Below are 17,029 nucleotides of genomic sequence, written 5' to 3'. Positions count from 1 at the left end.
TTACCGACCTTTTATATTTGTGGAAAAATCTGCCACAATTCAGTTTAGCATATGTAAACTTTGTTTTAAGAAGTAACTAGTTATTTGTTATAGGAGGGATTTGACTTAAGTTAAATAAAAGAAGAAATTAATGTTTTTCTGAAGGATTTTGGTTTGCCTTATGATGATCATTTCATTATTGCATTCATAATATTTGGTCATCTAAAGCAGCTTGATGGCATCTCATGTAGAAACTAAGCCTCTTGGACTCTGGGTATCCCCTCAGTTTAAGATGCTTTCGATTACTTTCACACTCCTTCATGGTTTGGACCCCTTAAGGTTTTGCAGCAGAATTATAAAAGTTACTGGGTCCAGGCTAAAGACAGATGGGATCATGCTTGTACTGTTTCAGCTTCCAACAATGTGGAACACACTCCCTCTCAGTATAAAATCAGTGAGTCAGTGCCACATATTCAAAATCTTTTAAATATCGACCTGTATAGACTGGCAATTTTGAAACATATTAATCCAATGCCTCTGTGTTGTTTGTACTTTATAATTCTCATGGTGTTGCTTTTTTATGTGCACCTTTTTATAATTTTGGTTTTCAAGGTGCTATAGAAACAAGGTTTACTTACTAACATCAGTTGCCCCTTAACTAGCTTCAATGTTAACCAAGAGAATCCACATTGTGACAGTCACTTTACACTTTAGGTTCGACTATCTAAAACAGTCCAATACAACACTTCTGCAATAAATCCTCCCTTCATGAAGGTTATAATGTTCAGTTTTTGTTGAACTGTTTTAGAGAGGAGTTTAATTCAACCTTTTTATTGTAATTTTGGAGGCTGCAGTTTGTGGTGCTGTGTGAGCTTAGGCTGTTGTGTTAGATTGCATTAGCGTTAGCTCGAAAACACTGGCAAATGAGTGCAGATCCCTTTTTTTTTTTTTTTTTTTGAAAAGTGTCGAATTATTAGTTGTAGGAGTAATTTGATTTAAGTTTTAAAAAAAAAAAGAGAGATTTATGCTTCTTTTTTATTTTATTTTGGTTTGACACATAGTTATGATTAACTTGGGGTCATACATTTCCTTCTGTTGTATTCAGTCTGCCTCATCATTGGTTGTTACTTTGGTCATTCATAATATCTGAACAGCTAAAAGCTTGATGCCATTTTATGTGTACAGACTGAGCCTCCCTGATTATCTCCTTTTTAATATTAATATTCTCTTTAAGTAGCTTTTATGTCAAAAAAAAAAATATCACAATATATTCTGCGTCAGTGAAGCTATATGTCAAATCAGTGGAGCATTAGCAGGGGCCTAATGACGCATATGATTGGTTACATTGTGTGTTCAGTCTCAACATGTTATGTTTGCGTCATATTCTAGATAAGATAGAAATGTATTCACCCTGAAGGACATTTTTTATGTCAAAGATGCTTCTTATAAATAGTAAATAAAGTAAATGCTATATATATACACACACATAGTAAAAAATACTAAATATATAATCTAAGTTTTGTGCATCATTTTATGCATATATTCCAGTCTGACATCTTCTGTACATTAACTTTGGAAACTTTGGGATGTTGACTAGTTAGTCACCCAGACGAGTCTGACCAGGTGTCTCTGTTTGTCTGTAGGAGTTGACACAAGGCTGAAGTTTACCATTGAACCATCGCTGGGAAAGAATGGATTCCAGCAGGTAAGCACTTGGAAAATATGCTACAACCCATTGGTTCAGTTTGAGATCCAACAGGCTCCAGCAGAGAGCCCCTATATGTCAGATACTGTTTTGTTACTGCTTTTAGCTGCTGATCTAATGGTGTGTGTGTGTGTTCTATATGTACAGTATATGTGATATGTGTTTTAGTGTGTCATAGGGCTGCACAATATGGTAAAAAAAATCACATTGCAATTATTTTGACAGCTATTACAATTGCGATATGATTCACGATTAGTGGGAATGATAATTTTTGCATCACAATTATAATTTTCACTGAAAAATCACAATGATGTGACATTTGTTGGTGTCTGTACCAAACAAACATGTTTTCTTACATCTGGAGAACAAGATTTGTAGGCCAGGGCATCTCTGCAGCGCTACAGTACTTCATTATAATGCTGCTTTGTCACATATTTGACCTTTTATCAAAAAAATTGCAGCTTCTGCAATTTGGAAATTGCATTTAGCCATATTTCGATAATATTTCGATTAATTGTGCAGACCTAGTGTGTAAGTGAATGTGATAATGTTGACTTGTTAAGCATTCTTTTTCTCTTAATGACAGTAAATTATATAATATTAATATTGTATTGCTGGGTTACACTTAGACAATCATGGCCTCAGTGGGAGTGTGCTGGTTAATTAAAAGGATAAATAAAACAGTATGTGTTTTCTTCCCTACAGTGGTACGACGCCCTTAAAGCAGTGGCTAGGCTCCCTACTGGGATCCCAAAGGAATGGAGGAAGAGGGTATGTAACTTAAACTAAGTATAACATTATATTTTTCCCAATGGTGGCATTGTAGTAATTTGCTGTACTCACCGAGCTACACAGAGAATGGAAATGTAAGTAGCAGATTATTTTGAAATAGTAAATTTAGTAGCCCCCAACTCTGAGCCACAACCCTTGGGTGTTACTTCTGTTTGGGCCAGAAATATCTTCCATATAAAAAGACATTTTGATAAATAAGACCTTATGCATTTCTCTTCTTGTCTGTGTCTGTTTTGAACCCAGAGGGTATTTAGTAAAAGAAAGTGATGGACCCAGTTGTGCTATTACAAGAAAAGTCTTCTTTATTATTGTCAACCTGCAAGCAGAGTTCTACAGTCTTGAGAGAGACAGTTTAGTCTAAAAGAACAATATGCAGAGGCACTTTGACGCTCCATTTATCTCACATCATAACTTAATCTCTGGGGCAGAGAGAGCAGGAAGTGATTACTTTCATCTTGTCAGAGGAAATGAACAATGAAATCTTGTCTCTTTCCTGAACTCGCAAAACAGAATATATCACTGTGAACAAGGGGCCTCTTACACAAGTGCTGGAGGAAAAAGAAACCTGAGCATATGCTGGAAGGTACAATAGGAAAGTTCAGATATGTGTTCATATGACTCAGTAGGGACAGTAAATGGATTCCTAACTTGTCCTGATATTTGAACTATTTCTCCTTTTTTTTAAAGTTTATTTTAGCTGTTGATATTATTCTAGCATTAATGTGGTTCCTTGTGTATCCGCTACTGTTGTCTCTCTGCAGGTTTGGCTAACACTAGCAGACCAGTACCTCCACAGTATTTCTATTGACTGGGAGAAAACGCTTCGTTTTGCCTTTAATGAGCGTAGCAACCCAGACGATGACTCCCTCGGCATCCAAATTGTCAAGGTAATCACATCGTATTGTTATGTTGGGGGTGCGATCAGTGTGTGTGTGTGTGTGTGTGTGTATGCAGAGGGTTTGTGAGCATTTGTGTTTTTAAAGTGTGTGTCCTGAGTTCGCAGTCCCAGTGCTGAAGCCTCAGCATTTTTCCATAGCATGCAGATTAAAATAAGCAGAGAGAGAAACAGCATGAATGCCTTTTGAAGTGTAACGTAGAGACTGTTCAGGGTCACCAAAACATGGTATTACTTTAGTACAGTATTTGTACTGCAGCCCATTTAGAATTATATTTTTACAATCATTGGTGTAATGTATTGTACCTAGTTTCTAATAAATATGTGCTTTTGAAAGTGTTACCCATTGTTTGCAAATAAACTGCTGATATCCAATATTTTTACAGTTTAATCACTTTCATAGAAAAAAGGTTATCCAATGTTTTCATCCAGAGTTGTATTCATGTCAGCATAGAAAAACCTCTGGAACAGCAATTAGGCCATCAATCAGCACAAAATCTTTCAACTGAAACTTTTTAATGATAACATATTCATGCACACTGGTCTTGAATCTGATCAAAGACACGGCCATCTAAAATCCAATTTTAATAGTAGTAATAACTGTAGTGGCACAGGCTACTATGTGAGGTCCAAGAATTTCAACTAAAGACACACAAGCTATTTCACACAACTGTCAGTCTGAACCTGTTGAACTATGCTGAGCTATTTTAAGTGATCTCCAGGAAGTGCAAAGTAATGACGACTTACATCAAACATGGACACAAAAATATCTTTTCAGATCCAATAGCCATTATTGATTCTACTGAGTGTATATGTAAGCTTATACTAATAATAAAATACAGTTTGTCCTTTGAAAGTTGATGTGACTGTGAAGAGCAGTGTCTGGTAGAGGATGTTTGCGTATGACTGTGCGTCAGAGAATGGGATAACTGCATCATGGAAACACTGGAGCTCTTTCTCAGTGACTCAGAGATTCAACAGAGTAATGGCTGTTTCCATCAACGGGGCAAAGTCCGATCATTGACTTCTCTGTGTTTGTCTTTTACTGTCAGTTACTGCACTGACCTTTTTAATAAAATAATCCATGCTGTACACCCCTCTGATGTACAGGACCTACACAGGACTGGCTGCAGTTCTTACTGTGGCCAAGAGGGGGAGCAGGACAGGGTGGTGCTGAAGAGGGTGCTGCTTGCATACGCCCGCTGGAATAAAACTGTGGGCTACTGCCAAGGATTCAACGTCCTGGCTGCACTCATACTGGAAGTTACAGAGGGCAATGAGAGCGATGCACTTAAGGTACACATACGCAGTAATAGTATGAAGATACTAAGACTGAGAGAAAATGCAGATTTGTAAGATATGACCATGTGCTCAAAATTCAATTTATGCTGTATGAAAAGGGGGGAGTCTTCATATCATTTTTATGTTATGCACAAGAAGCCCATGGAATAAAACGGTTACTTCATGGTGGAGTTTCTATGTTGCTTTATGCCCTTTGAATAATGATTAAACTTCACTGTGCTTCTATATACAGGTGATGATCTATCTGATTGACAAAGTGCTGCCTGAGAGTTATTTTGCCAACAACCTGCGAGCACTGTCAGGTAAACACAATGACACACATACAGGCTCATTTTGAAACTGAAGACAATCCTGAAAAAGATTCAAAGAAAAAGACGGTACATACTGTAACAACTTCAACCAAGAAATAAACTACAAGTTCCATAATTTTGTACAAAAAGAATTTGTTTTCATTTTCAGTAAAATATGTAGTTACAGTCTACATTGCAGATACATCAGAGACAGATCATTCTTGTATTAGGATACTGAGGAGGGTACAAATCTCGTCTGATGTAGAGCTGAAAAGATTTCTTGATTTATTAGTCAGACAGAAAATAAATCTGCAACAAATCTGATAATTGTTGAAGTCAATTTTTAAGCAAAAATTCACTCGTTCCAGCGTATCAAATGTGACTATTTGCATGTTTTCTTAGTCTCCTGTGATAGTAAATTAATTAAATTTGGGTTTTGGACTGTTGGTCGGACAAAACAAGCAATTAAAATATGTCAACTTGAGATTTTGTAGTCCAAAATATTAATCAAATAATCAAAAAAACAATCAGCAGATGTATCAATAATTAAAAGAATTGTTTTCATTTGGGATTCAGGAGCTAAAATGGTTAATGGATGTGGTACTTGTTGGCTGGAAGGTGTCAGTATCTGATGGTGCAAAAGCTCATTTATCAAAACAGACATTCAGACATTTACATAATGAAACATCTACAGTACCTACCGATTTGAGACTTGACTGATAGCATCAGGTTATTGTCATGTTGAATCTCTAACCAACGTAGCTTTTAAATCTGTAACATCTCCTTCTGTCAGTGGACATGGCGGTGTTCAGAGACCTGCTGCGTCTAAAGCTGCCCAGACTGTCCCAGCATCTCCACCACCTTCAGAAAGCTGCCAACAGAGAGGCTGGAGGTACAAATCTGTGTGTTTGTGTGTCAACGCTTACAAAAATGCTACCTGGTATAAATATTTGGTACCAACAGCATGCAAAGCTACCTGATGCTGCTTTAACTGTTAAATTATGCTGGTGTTAATGTGAGCATAAACTTAAGAAAATAGCATCGTCTCTAAGTCATTTGAATTTTTTGCCTTTATGCATAGAGACAAAAAACTTGCAAATGTTGTGTGTTCATGTCTCTGTGAATAAGTGCCTTAATATCAGTGTGTGAATGTACAAATAACTCGTATGTCTGTCTGTTTTCTCTCAGGCAGCTACGAGCCTCCGTTGACAAACGTGTTCACTATGCAGTGGTTCCTCACTATGTTCGCCACCTGCCTGCCTGCGCCCACTGTGCTGAAGATCTGGGACTCGGTTTTCTTCGAGGGTTCAGAGGTGCTGTTTCGGGTCGCCCTCACAATCTGGGAGAGACTGGGAGAGTGAGTAGACCGTTACTTACAGAAATGTGGATTTGACTTGTGTGGGAATTTTGATAAACAATTTTGACATTTGTGTGTCCAAATGTGTGAATTGGCGGTTTTTGTGTTGGTAATCAACATTAAATATGCTCAAATATTTAAAAAATATATTAATTATTAAATATTTGCTATTCAGTCTTGTTCTAGTCAGTGTTAAAAAGACAAAAACAAACAAAATTTGGACCACGAGACACTAAAAATCTCCACTAAAACCCAGAGCAATGATAAAACTACAGCTATAATTACATTTAATAGTAATGACTAAAATTAATACACTAACACAACTACTTCAGCTAATACTAAAACAGTACATGCTAGAATGTAGAACTGGAAATGCCTTAAACAGTCAGTCGATTTCTCCAAATATAATCAAATTAATTTGTATCATATTAGATGTGGATGACATTTTTAATCAGAACACGATTATTGGATGTGTGCATATTTAATGTGCATATTTATGTCTCTTCATCATCCCCCCCTCCTGTCTGTATTCTTCTGTCTTGATTTTTGCTTCCTGATTTTTGGTCTCTTCCTCCCCTCCTGTCTCCATCGTCCCATCTTATAAACGCTGCTTGTCTTCCTCCCTCGGTCTCTGTCCAGGAGGATTGAATACTGTCAGACAGCAGATGAGTTTTACAGCACGATGGGTTGTCTCACTCAGGAGATGCTGGAGCACAACCTCATTGACCCGACTGAACTCATGCAGGTACTGGATAAACAAAACCACTCACACCTTTTTAACCTCTTTAGTGGTGTTTTTCAAAATTCATGTGCACTAATTTTCTCTCCTTGATCCTCTCCGTCTATCAGGAGGTTTACTCCATAGCAGTGTTTCCTTTCCCCCAACTGGCTGAGTTGAGAGAGAAATACACCTACAACATCACTCCCTTCCCTACCTCAGTCAAATCCAATGGAAGGTTTGTTCTATACTTAGAAATTCTAATACATTTCAATAGCATTGTGTAAAACACTCTGCATGGTACTTATCATTTGATTTCACTAACTTACTGCCCACTAGTGGCACTATGAAGCAATGTTTTGTTTATATATCATGTTCTACTAGCATGTGCACAAAGACACTGTGACATGATGCACATTTCTGCTGACTGTAGGAGGTAATGTAAATGTATAGTGCATGCAAGTCACAAAAGATGAGGAAGAAAAAGAAAAAATTTCAGACGTTTTTGTCAGAAATATTGAATGTAAATATTAATGTACCTTTTACACTAGAGGCTTAATTTTCTTTTTAAAGTATCTTTTACTTGTACAAATGGAATCTTGTCTCTTGTACAAAGACAGATACAGGTTGTAATTGCAACCTTATCTAAGTTACGGAAGGCACAAAACAGTGTAAATTCAAAGCAAAACATGACTTTATGACATTTTCTAGGGAGCAAAAGCTGTCCCAAAAATTTTTAGAATCAAGGAAAATCAAATATATGATTTACATCTGTATGTGTGAAATGGTGGTGATGGGAACATGTTATCATGGCAGTGATTGTGATGAGGATGTTATTATCTTGTGCAAGTGGTGGTCTGGGCAGCTGGGAGAGTGATGATGATGCCGACATGGATGATGAAGACTCTATGGTGACGGCGCTCGGTTGCCTGGGTCCCCTGGGTGGCCTACTGGCCCCCGAGCTGCAGCGATATCAGAAACATCTCAAAGGTCAGTGCAGCCACATGAATTACTACTCAGCCAGTGGAGACGGTACAGAGACAGCAGCCAAGTGGCTCAAGACAAACTACTGCCCCAAATCCTCATGTTCTGCCCCCGATTTGACTCAAAGTACAAAGTGTCTCTGATCTGTTTCCTCCAGACAAATCACCACTTCCTCCTCCTTCAGCGGCTCTTCCACAGATGGAAAAAAGGCTAACAGCCTGAGGGATTTAGTTAAAAACATTGGTTGAGATCTGAAGCAGTAGTCGTCACTATCCAGAGATATTTAAAAATGACTTCAGATAGAAATGAGTGTTTCATTCAACCTCATACGTAGATCTCAGTACAACAGATTTGACCTGGTTCAAAGGGGAAACATGTCTCATTCTTAAGAGAAAGTGTAGCAAATGAACATCAATAAGTCATTCTGAGACAACAGTATAAATACAGCAAACAAACTAAACAGCCAGCTTCTACAGGCCTCTACAATGCATTTTACATTTTGTGCTGCTGGGTTGGATTTGGTCTTTGCAACACAAAAGGAGGAAGAGCTGCTGAAAAAGTGATGGAAAAATAACCAACACATGACCTTTTTCAGTAAAGCTAAAAAGAAAACAGTCAGAGCTTCAGTGAACTAAATGTCATACATGTCTCAACAAAATGCACTTTTACCTCATCTTCAAAGGCTGCTTTTGTCTAAAAGCATAATGTTGTTTATGCCGTCAGAGGAAAAAAACAGGAAGGACTGACTCAGCTTGCTGGTCTGGTTTCAACCTGACCGAAAGTCTTTTGAAAATTGTAACTTTAGACAGAATGCATTACTGTGGTCTGCAAAACAGTCTGTCATGTACAGTATGTATTTCAAGAAACATTTGGTCTTTTAAATATAAAATAAATACAACATAGACTCCCCAAATTCTGTTGTCATATTCCTCAGACAGCATCAAGAGGCTTTTTTTATGTGGCACTTTTTGTGTCTCAAGTGGTCAGCTGATCCTGATTAAAGGGGATAAAAGCAAAACTGGATGAGCAAATAAGTAAGAAAAGGAGCTTTAAAAGGCCTAAAAAAGGCACATTGGATTTTGTCTGATTTGTGTATTTTGCTGGAACGTTTCCTTCTGCTTTTTGAACCAAAGCCCTTGACTCTAATCTTTGAATCTCTCGATTTCTTCTGTCAGTCTTAGTGTCTGAAAGCCAAAATCACAGTCATGAAATCAATCAAAGTAGTAGAAATAAGGTCAGGCATTGTTAGGTAAAAACATAAGGAAAGTAGAAAAAGAGTTTAAAGTTGGGATACAGAACATGACATGAGACCTGATCAGTGTTTCTTCTTCTTTCTACCTGCAGACCAGCGAGCAGAGCAGGGGAACATCGCAGAGCTGAGCCCAGGAGCGGTGGGAGCTGGAGGGGCAGGAGGCGGAGGAGGAGGAGGTGCCAGGGCGGAGCATCAAGCAGCAATCAACAGCATGATGATGGAGAGAATGAGCACAGACATCTACGCACTGAAGAAGCAATACGCACGCATCAAAAGGAGGCAGCAGCAACAGGCTATGCAACTCTACATACGCACAGGTGAGGGGAAGAGTAATAATATTCAGTCACAACTTTATCCACTGTTTTGTTTTTACTATTTAACTATTACTGCCTTTTCTGTTTATTGTTTTCACATTAATGTCAGTATGAAACAGCTTCAATCTCATTAAAAAAAAGTGTCGTTTTAGGACAGCGGTTCCCAAAGTGGGGTGACTTATGGATGGACTGAGGGTGCAGCAAGATTTGTTCATTTTTTATTGTACATTTTATGAATGTTTCACCACATTAAAAAATAGGCATCATTACGTTAACTACATTTCTGTTTTACTTTTTCAACCATATCACAACAATAAATAAGCAATACACATTAAAATCACCATATTAAAAACATAGTTTAGTATGCCATTAGGCTGCATGACAGCAACATGCTTTACTATGATGGGGTGCCATGCTTTTAAATCGCTTGGGAATCGCTTTTATTGTTCATGAATACACATAAAATTCTTATTTCAGAACAAAATATTTAATTTAATTTAGAGATATTGTCCTTCAGAAACCTGTAGTATTTCAACTGTAGTTAAAGGCATGGTTTACTTTTTTTTTTTTTTTTTAATAGAAGACCATACAGTAAATACACAGTATGAAGCACACTTAGTGTTTGAAAGTTATGGATACCATGGCCACAGAAATTAGTAGTGGCAGTTAATGTCCAAGTCTTTATTAAAACACAAAAACCAGGTAAGGCAGTGATCATTCTTCTGTAAATAAAACTGTGAACATGCCCCAAGACACACAAAAATAAAGCAAACGCTGATGAGGTACTAGCTGAGTAGAAGGACAGAAACACATGAATGCAGCAGAAAGTTAGATGTTTGACGATGATGTGTGACTCGCAGGACCTGGACCTGAAGTGGCCACAAGTCCAGGGGTTCCTCAGGAGCAGCCCAACAAACATGACGACAGTACCGACCACCACACTGACGGTACTGGTGTCAAACCAATAGGTCATCTGAAACTGGGTGTTCTGGGGCTGATTTGAGGGTCTTTAATATGTGGCAGAAAAAAACTAACTCTCTGATGCTTATTTTAACCACTGAGAGTATTTCCTTGATAAACTGAAGAGAAACCCACTGGGGGTGGGAAGCATTGGACATCTGGTGAGGGAACTGCCGGCTCAAAAATTAGTGGATCTTTTCCACTGTAACTATAAATACTCTTTGACTGAATCAGGTTTTGGTTGCTCTATCTTACCTACATATCATGCTCTCAAAATGCTGGAAGGTGCATACATGTATGATTCATTTTGTAAAAGGGAGCTGCAGTGTTGAGCATTGTTCTGAGCAAGTCTGAGTAAGTCTAATTTAAAATGTAAAAATGTTTAGATACATTTGCTCTCTTTGACAGCTAAATGAGAGGAGTACTGTAGCCTCTGACTGGCATTTTGAGAGCATTTTTGAAATGGTTGCTACACTGATTAAATTTCTTTTATTTTTTTAACAAAAATCAACATGTTTGGTATACAGTGAGGCTTACTGTAGCTGGGACAACTGGTGATGGTTTTGTTGTAGTTGCAGGTGGTATACGCACAATTAAAGTCAATACACCACTGATATTCTAAATATTTATTTGGAGACACCTGTCACTATACTGTACATAAGACAAGTCCATCAGATGTATAAATCACAGTTGTGTTAATATGCTGTTAGCTACTGTACACAGTCATCCCATAAGGTATTCAACCATCTACATTTTCATCATGTTCCATTTATAATAATGACAAATCACTGTGGCCTTTTTAATGCACTGATAATTCTGGAGAGCATCAGTTTATGTTTCACCCAACAAAACCCCGAGGATGTCTTCAGTAGCGACAGATGTCTCCAATTATACTTGATTTTGCGAATGATTCATGTTTCTTTGGGTGTATGCTGGAGGTTTGTTTCTGATATGGGCAAACTCTAATCACTAACCTTTTGTTAGCAACCTCTAATTCCTTCTATTTGTTGCTCCTCCCATCTCATGCTAACATATGATTTGTAAAGCTTGTATAACAGTATTACAGTGAGATTTAATGTTTTTCCCTTTCAGATTCAAACATCTGTGCACACTCTCTAATACACTCACCCCCCTCGCTTACCACACTAATCATCTCTCATACAAACACACTCTGTAAAGCTCAGTAATCAGCTTTTATAAAGACATGTTTACATTAACATAGTTTACTGACATTGGAAAACAGGCTGTACAAAATACTGTATATTAATGTACATATTATATAATATGAGAGAAATGAATATGTACTTGACCAGTAATCCAAAATACTGTATGTCTCATTCTGTGAGAGGCCTGATGGATAAATCCTTTAGAGGAAAAACCTGAGGCACTAAGCTTTTGGCAACAGCTGCTCTGAACAGCTGACTGTATTTCTAAATGTGACTCAGCTGTTGCATCTGCATGGTCAAACAGAAATGGTTCATTTCTGTGATGACTGTCATGCTGATACTAACAATTAATTTGTCAATCAAAAGAAAAGCAATCTGACAATTTTGTAGTATAGAGTAATTTTTCATGGATCATTTATTTAGTAAACTAACAATTATTTGCCGGTTACAACTTCTCAAATTTGATGATTTGTTCATTTCAGTTTCACATCACTGTGAATTGAATATGTTAGGGGTTTTTAATGGCAGACAAATGACATTATTTTGGTAACTTAGGGATAGACATTTGAAAGTAATAATTCTTAGCTGCAGTTTTTATGGGAAAATCAATCCTTTAAACAGTTATATCTGAACAATTTTACATTTGGATAATGTACTTAGTCTTACAGTATCAAGTTAACCATAGTATCTACTCACCTACAGTATTGCTGTGTGGTTGTTACCACCTGATTTGCACAGTAACAGTAAAGTGTACAGCAGTTTGGTGTTAGATTAAATGCAGTATAAGATACCTTCATGGGTAGTTACTGTAGTTAACAAAAAACAATAGTTTCTTTAGGTTAACTGAGCTCTTTTCAAGGTACAACATGGCTGAAAACACAATTCACTGTGTCAAGTAACCTCACTTCAAAACAAATTTATCTTACCATAGGACTCACTTTAAAAAAGTTCTAAAGGTCAAACATTCAGAATACAAATTCCCCTTCACTCATGAAACATCTCAAATATCCCTTTTTCTAGCCTCATTGTTATATGCTAATACACTGCTTGTGCTTTGCTATGACCTGGTCTTGCCTGTTTTAATGTGTTTTTGTGTCTGTCCCCTTACCTTTCACCTTCCCTCCAGACAAGTGCCCCGCCACCCGTGTCCTGGCCTCCCAACTCAACCCTTCCAGCTCAGTAATCAACCACCTCCTTCTGGGTAGGAAACCACGCGGAGGGGGTTCCAGACTCACATCCACAAAACCAGGGTGCCGACCTTCTTCTCTGTCCCAGAGTCAGGGCTCCCCGGCCAGGCAGCACTGTGGCTTGCTGCCCTCCAACAGTACTGGATCTCCAGGGAGTTCTGCAGGAAGCGCAGGGTCGCCCTGGCGTGCTCATGTCCGGGTACATAGAAGGAATATAGCCAGAGCCCGAGCCCAGCTGGGCTTTGGAGATTCAGAGGAAAGGGAAGATGAGGAGGAGGAGGAGGAGGAGGAGGAAGGAGGATCAGCAGTATTCGAGGGTGAAGAGGAGAGGAAGATTGAGGAAAATGAGAGGGATGATGAGGAGCAGAAAGAGGGAAGTGTCTCCTCTGTGTCTCCATCTCCTGATCCCTCTGGCACAGGGTCAGTACGTGAAGAGGCTCCACAGGTTGAAGATGAGACCAAAGAAGCAGAAGTTGCAGAGGTGGTGGTGCAACTGGATTCCCTGGATCTAGAGGATGTATCAAATCTGACCTCCCCCAACAACGCAAACCCAAATACACAACCCACACTACCAGAGTCTAAACCTATACCCCAAGTCCCTCTTCTCCCTCCTCCGCCGTTCTCAAACAGACACAAAGATTCTGATTCCTCAGGTTCAGAAAGAAACACTGCCTCTGACAGACACTTTCCTTCCATTGCTTTACCTCCACCTCACCACTCCTTCAACATCCCTTCTTCCTCACCCTCCGCCCTGAGTCCGTCCCCCTCTCCGGTTCCTACATTGGCTTCTCTTGGTCCGTCCTGCTCTTCCTCTCCTATACCAACCTCCACCCCAACACCAAGCTCCACATCCTGCCTCCCGTCATCCCCTTCCGCTAACGGCTTCTCCTCTCTCCCTCTTCCTGCATCCTCCACCTTTTACAAAACTTCCTCCCCCTCCACTCCCTCACTTTCCTCTATCTGCTCATCGTCCAGATCTCATATGTCCTCCTCCCCGTCAACCCCAGCGCTCTCGTCCACCAGCGCCTTCACTCCTAAACAGCAGGTGTTTTTCCCGTTCCCTAGTGTGAAGCAGCCCAGGAAATCGGCAGCAGCCAGAAATCTCGGTCTATACGGCCCCACATCCAGAACACCCACAGTTCACTTCCCTCAGCTCAGCCGCAACCTCAACCGTAGTAGTGGTGCCGGCACCACTGGCAGGCGATGACAACCTCTGCACTCCTGAACTGATGCAAGAAACACACAGTGATACATGATATAAAAAAATCATTCTATAACTACACCGTGTTGCCTCCTGCATATCAAGAAAATAACCCATATCTTATTTGAAGTAGATTGAAAGTTCTAGAAATGTAAAGTTCAGATGTGCGCAGAAATAGCTTGATTATTGATGTTGAAATGTGAAGATTGTTCACCTGATAAAAGGGTTATCCTGAAATTCACAGGCCATTACAGACAGACATTTATGAACTAGTTGACTATTAAGTGTGAAGGAAATTTCATCATGTTTTGTTTAGTGTTTCAACCGCATTGGTACTGTACAGCTAAGGTAAAGCTAACAGGACTATAGGACTATTATGGCACCTTTACAGTGGCCTATGCAGGTTCTTCTTGACCATAATGGATACATGATTTAAAAAAAAGATAAGGCATCAGATGTGAACTGTGTTTTTAGGACTCTCCAAACAGTTACATTGCATTTGTGCTGGACATCTGTGTCATAGTGGTTTGTGAGCCTTGAGAAAAGGATTCTCCCTGTACTGAAACATGATGGACAAATTCTGATTCTGGACTCATATGGACCTTATGTGGAAACATGATGAACTTTTTTTCCATGAGATTACACAGTAGCCATCCAGTTGTTTCTATGCCAAGTATTTAAAAAAGCAAACAACAACAACCAAGAAACAAGAGATACCTAAGAACTGCTGTAAATGAAGAATCATAAAAACTTAGTGTGTGCCCAAAAAAACTTCCCAGTCTTTTGATGTCCTGATGCACTTAACATTTTGTGTTCTGTCTAATGGTGAAATCCTTCTATATGTGTACTCTCTGTCTGTCACCTAAGCGTTGAACAAGAGGAATGTAATATCTCAGCCAATAAGTAAGCGTGAATGGAAATGCTACTCTGAGACCAGCTTGGCCAAGTTTGTTTTGACCATTGGGGTGTGAATACTGTGTAAAAGAATGTGGCAAATCTAAATATAAAAGAATTTACTATATCAAATCATATTGGTAGCTGTGTTCACATAAAATAAACCTGCACAGCACTTAAAAGGAGACCTCAATGTTAATTCCCAGCATATTCAGTAGTCCAACCACAGTGAAAGCTTTCTTACTTGGGCACTTACCACAAAGCTGCTGCTTCTCACTGGGCTTTAAATGCAGTCCAGTAAATATGAGGAAACATCCCAGTGTGGTCAGTCATGTCATATCTTGGAGAAACAACCTCTCAGTGTAAAAAAAAAAAAAAATGTAGCAGCTGCAGCTTAACATCCTGCTTCATTGTTTTTACATTTGAGACTTTTGCATCCATGATTTAATTTGACTCACAGAAATCAACCTTGGGAATCAGCTTTTCTAAAGGACAAATACAAGCCAAACTTTGGCATACATCGTAGGCTTTTGACAACATTTATTGCTGTATTGAACATTTTCCAATCGCACAAATATACTACTTTGTGGGGGTGACAAATATTCAGTTAGCTGTATAAAGATGACAATTTTTAATCTGTTTTCCAAGTTGGTAAATTTGTGTTTCAACCAAAGATTGTAGCTGGAAGTGACATATTGTTGCTTGCATTACCCTAATTGCTAAAAAAAATCGTTAAAAGTTTTAATATTCGATTCTTTTAAAAAGTCCAAGTGACTCTTATGATTATCTCCGTAATCATTCATATATAATATAATAAACTTTAATATTTTTCCGTTGCTCAAGGGAAGAAAAAGAAGTGCGGGCAGAGGCGATGTGTCACTTCCGGCTGCCATCTTTGTTTAGACTAACAGTTGCAGCTTGTGACACCAGTTAAAAATCGTTACTGTATAACAGGTGAAATATTTTTCCTTCCAGTTGGCTAGACGAGTGTTTTAGGAAGGTGGAAATGTCTTCAAAACTGCGGTAAGTGTTGTCACTTGACCATGTGTTAAGGCTATCTTTGAGAAAAAACAACAACAATATAGCTGTTAGCTAACGGTTAGCATGTGACTCAAAATGTCTCAAATGTATGACTAACGTTACATGAGAGGCACCAACTGGGGCTAGACTGTACTGCTAGTTTCCGAATATGTAAAAGGAGATTTATCATGATGAAATGTCGTCTGAGAGAAGCTACAGAGCAGTTAGCATTGATTGGAATTAAGTTAGCTAGTCCCAAACAGAAGTTTAGCGCTACACATGCTCATATGGTCCTTTTTAAACCAATGCAGTTGGCCCAATGTTGATGGAAATAAGGTGTGCTAACAAGTTCACAGACATATCTTTTACAACTTCATAAAAACATATGTTGCCACCATTTTATCTTCAGTATACAAATGTCTGTTCAAGAAGGTTGCATAGTTGAGTTCATTTTCATTTTGTATTGGAAAAATGCAAATGCACTGATAAAGCATTTACTACGACTGCTTCGCCTGGTTTCCACTGCCATAATTGAGTACTGGCTGACTCTTGGTTGTCGTTGAAAACTTTTTGTTATTTCAACACAATGTGTATCATCTTATTCCATATCCTGTTACTCCCTAAACCACAGGAATGCTGTAATTTTGACACCAGCACGGTCACTGTTGTTCACTGAATTTAGTTTCACGTAAAATAGCAGTTGTGTCTAGTGTGTGTATGAGTGTGTCTTTGTCTGACTGTACATTGTGTGATTGAAGACATGTTAAAGGGAAATGAGACATTACTGGGAAGAGGTTTGATCTCAACTGACGGCACTACTGCAAATCTAAATAAAGAAATACTTAGAAGAAAGAGAAGTGGCTCGGTTGCCTGGTTTTCTGGTTAAATGCTATGTGTAGTACTAAGAATGAGTCGTATTACTGGTTATGAGGTCTTGTACTTATATATAAATATATTGTAAACAGCAATGTTACGTGGAAAAACTGAGATGGCTCTTCTGTCTGTCCCCGCCT

General features: G+C 38.6%; 1 protein-coding gene across 5 annotated transcripts in view; it reads left to right on the top strand.

Annotated features, from left to right (window-relative positions):
- The window catches only part of tbc1d30 (TBC1 domain family, member 30), a 96,357-nt gene that overhangs the window by 14,174 nt on the left and 65,154 nt on the right, over nucleotides 1–17,029 (top strand). For 2 of the 5 annotated variants that reach the window (XM_044186219.1, XM_044186221.1), the window contains 13 exons: nucleotides 1,623–1,684; nucleotides 2,390–2,455; nucleotides 3,238–3,363; nucleotides 4,482–4,667; nucleotides 4,906–4,975; nucleotides 5,757–5,855; nucleotides 6,152–6,320; nucleotides 6,960–7,065; nucleotides 7,170–7,276; nucleotides 7,889–8,028; nucleotides 9,367–9,591; nucleotides 10,449–10,535; nucleotides 12,841–16,873. In XM_044186219.1, the coding sequence (XP_044042154.1) occupies nucleotides 1,623–1,684; nucleotides 2,390–2,455; nucleotides 3,238–3,363; nucleotides 4,482–4,667; nucleotides 4,906–4,975; nucleotides 5,757–5,855; nucleotides 6,152–6,320; nucleotides 6,960–7,065; nucleotides 7,170–7,276; nucleotides 7,889–8,028; nucleotides 9,367–9,591; nucleotides 10,449–10,535; nucleotides 12,841–14,108 (2,711 nt within the window). In that variant the 3' untranslated portion in view covers nucleotides 14,109–16,873. Of the gene's footprint in view, nucleotides 1–1,622; nucleotides 1,685–2,389; nucleotides 2,456–3,237; nucleotides 3,364–4,481; nucleotides 4,668–4,905; nucleotides 4,976–5,756; nucleotides 5,856–6,151; nucleotides 6,321–6,959; nucleotides 7,066–7,169; nucleotides 7,277–7,888; nucleotides 8,029–9,366; nucleotides 9,592–10,448; nucleotides 10,536–12,840; nucleotides 16,874–17,029 lie in introns of those variants that run through there. The other 3 variants (XR_006376834.1, XM_044186220.1, XM_044186222.1) reach the window with 3 other exon arrangements.

This window comes from Siniperca chuatsi, linkage group LG23 (genome assembly GCF_020085105.1).
Source record: "Siniperca chuatsi isolate FFG_IHB_CAS linkage group LG23, ASM2008510v1, whole genome shotgun sequence".
In the NCBI taxonomy this organism is placed as follows: Eukaryota; Metazoa; Chordata; class Actinopteri; order Centrarchiformes; family Sinipercidae; genus Siniperca; species Siniperca chuatsi.
The sequence above is the reverse complement of the archived record's forward strand: the minus strand, read 5'-3'. Positions and strand labels throughout refer to the sequence as shown.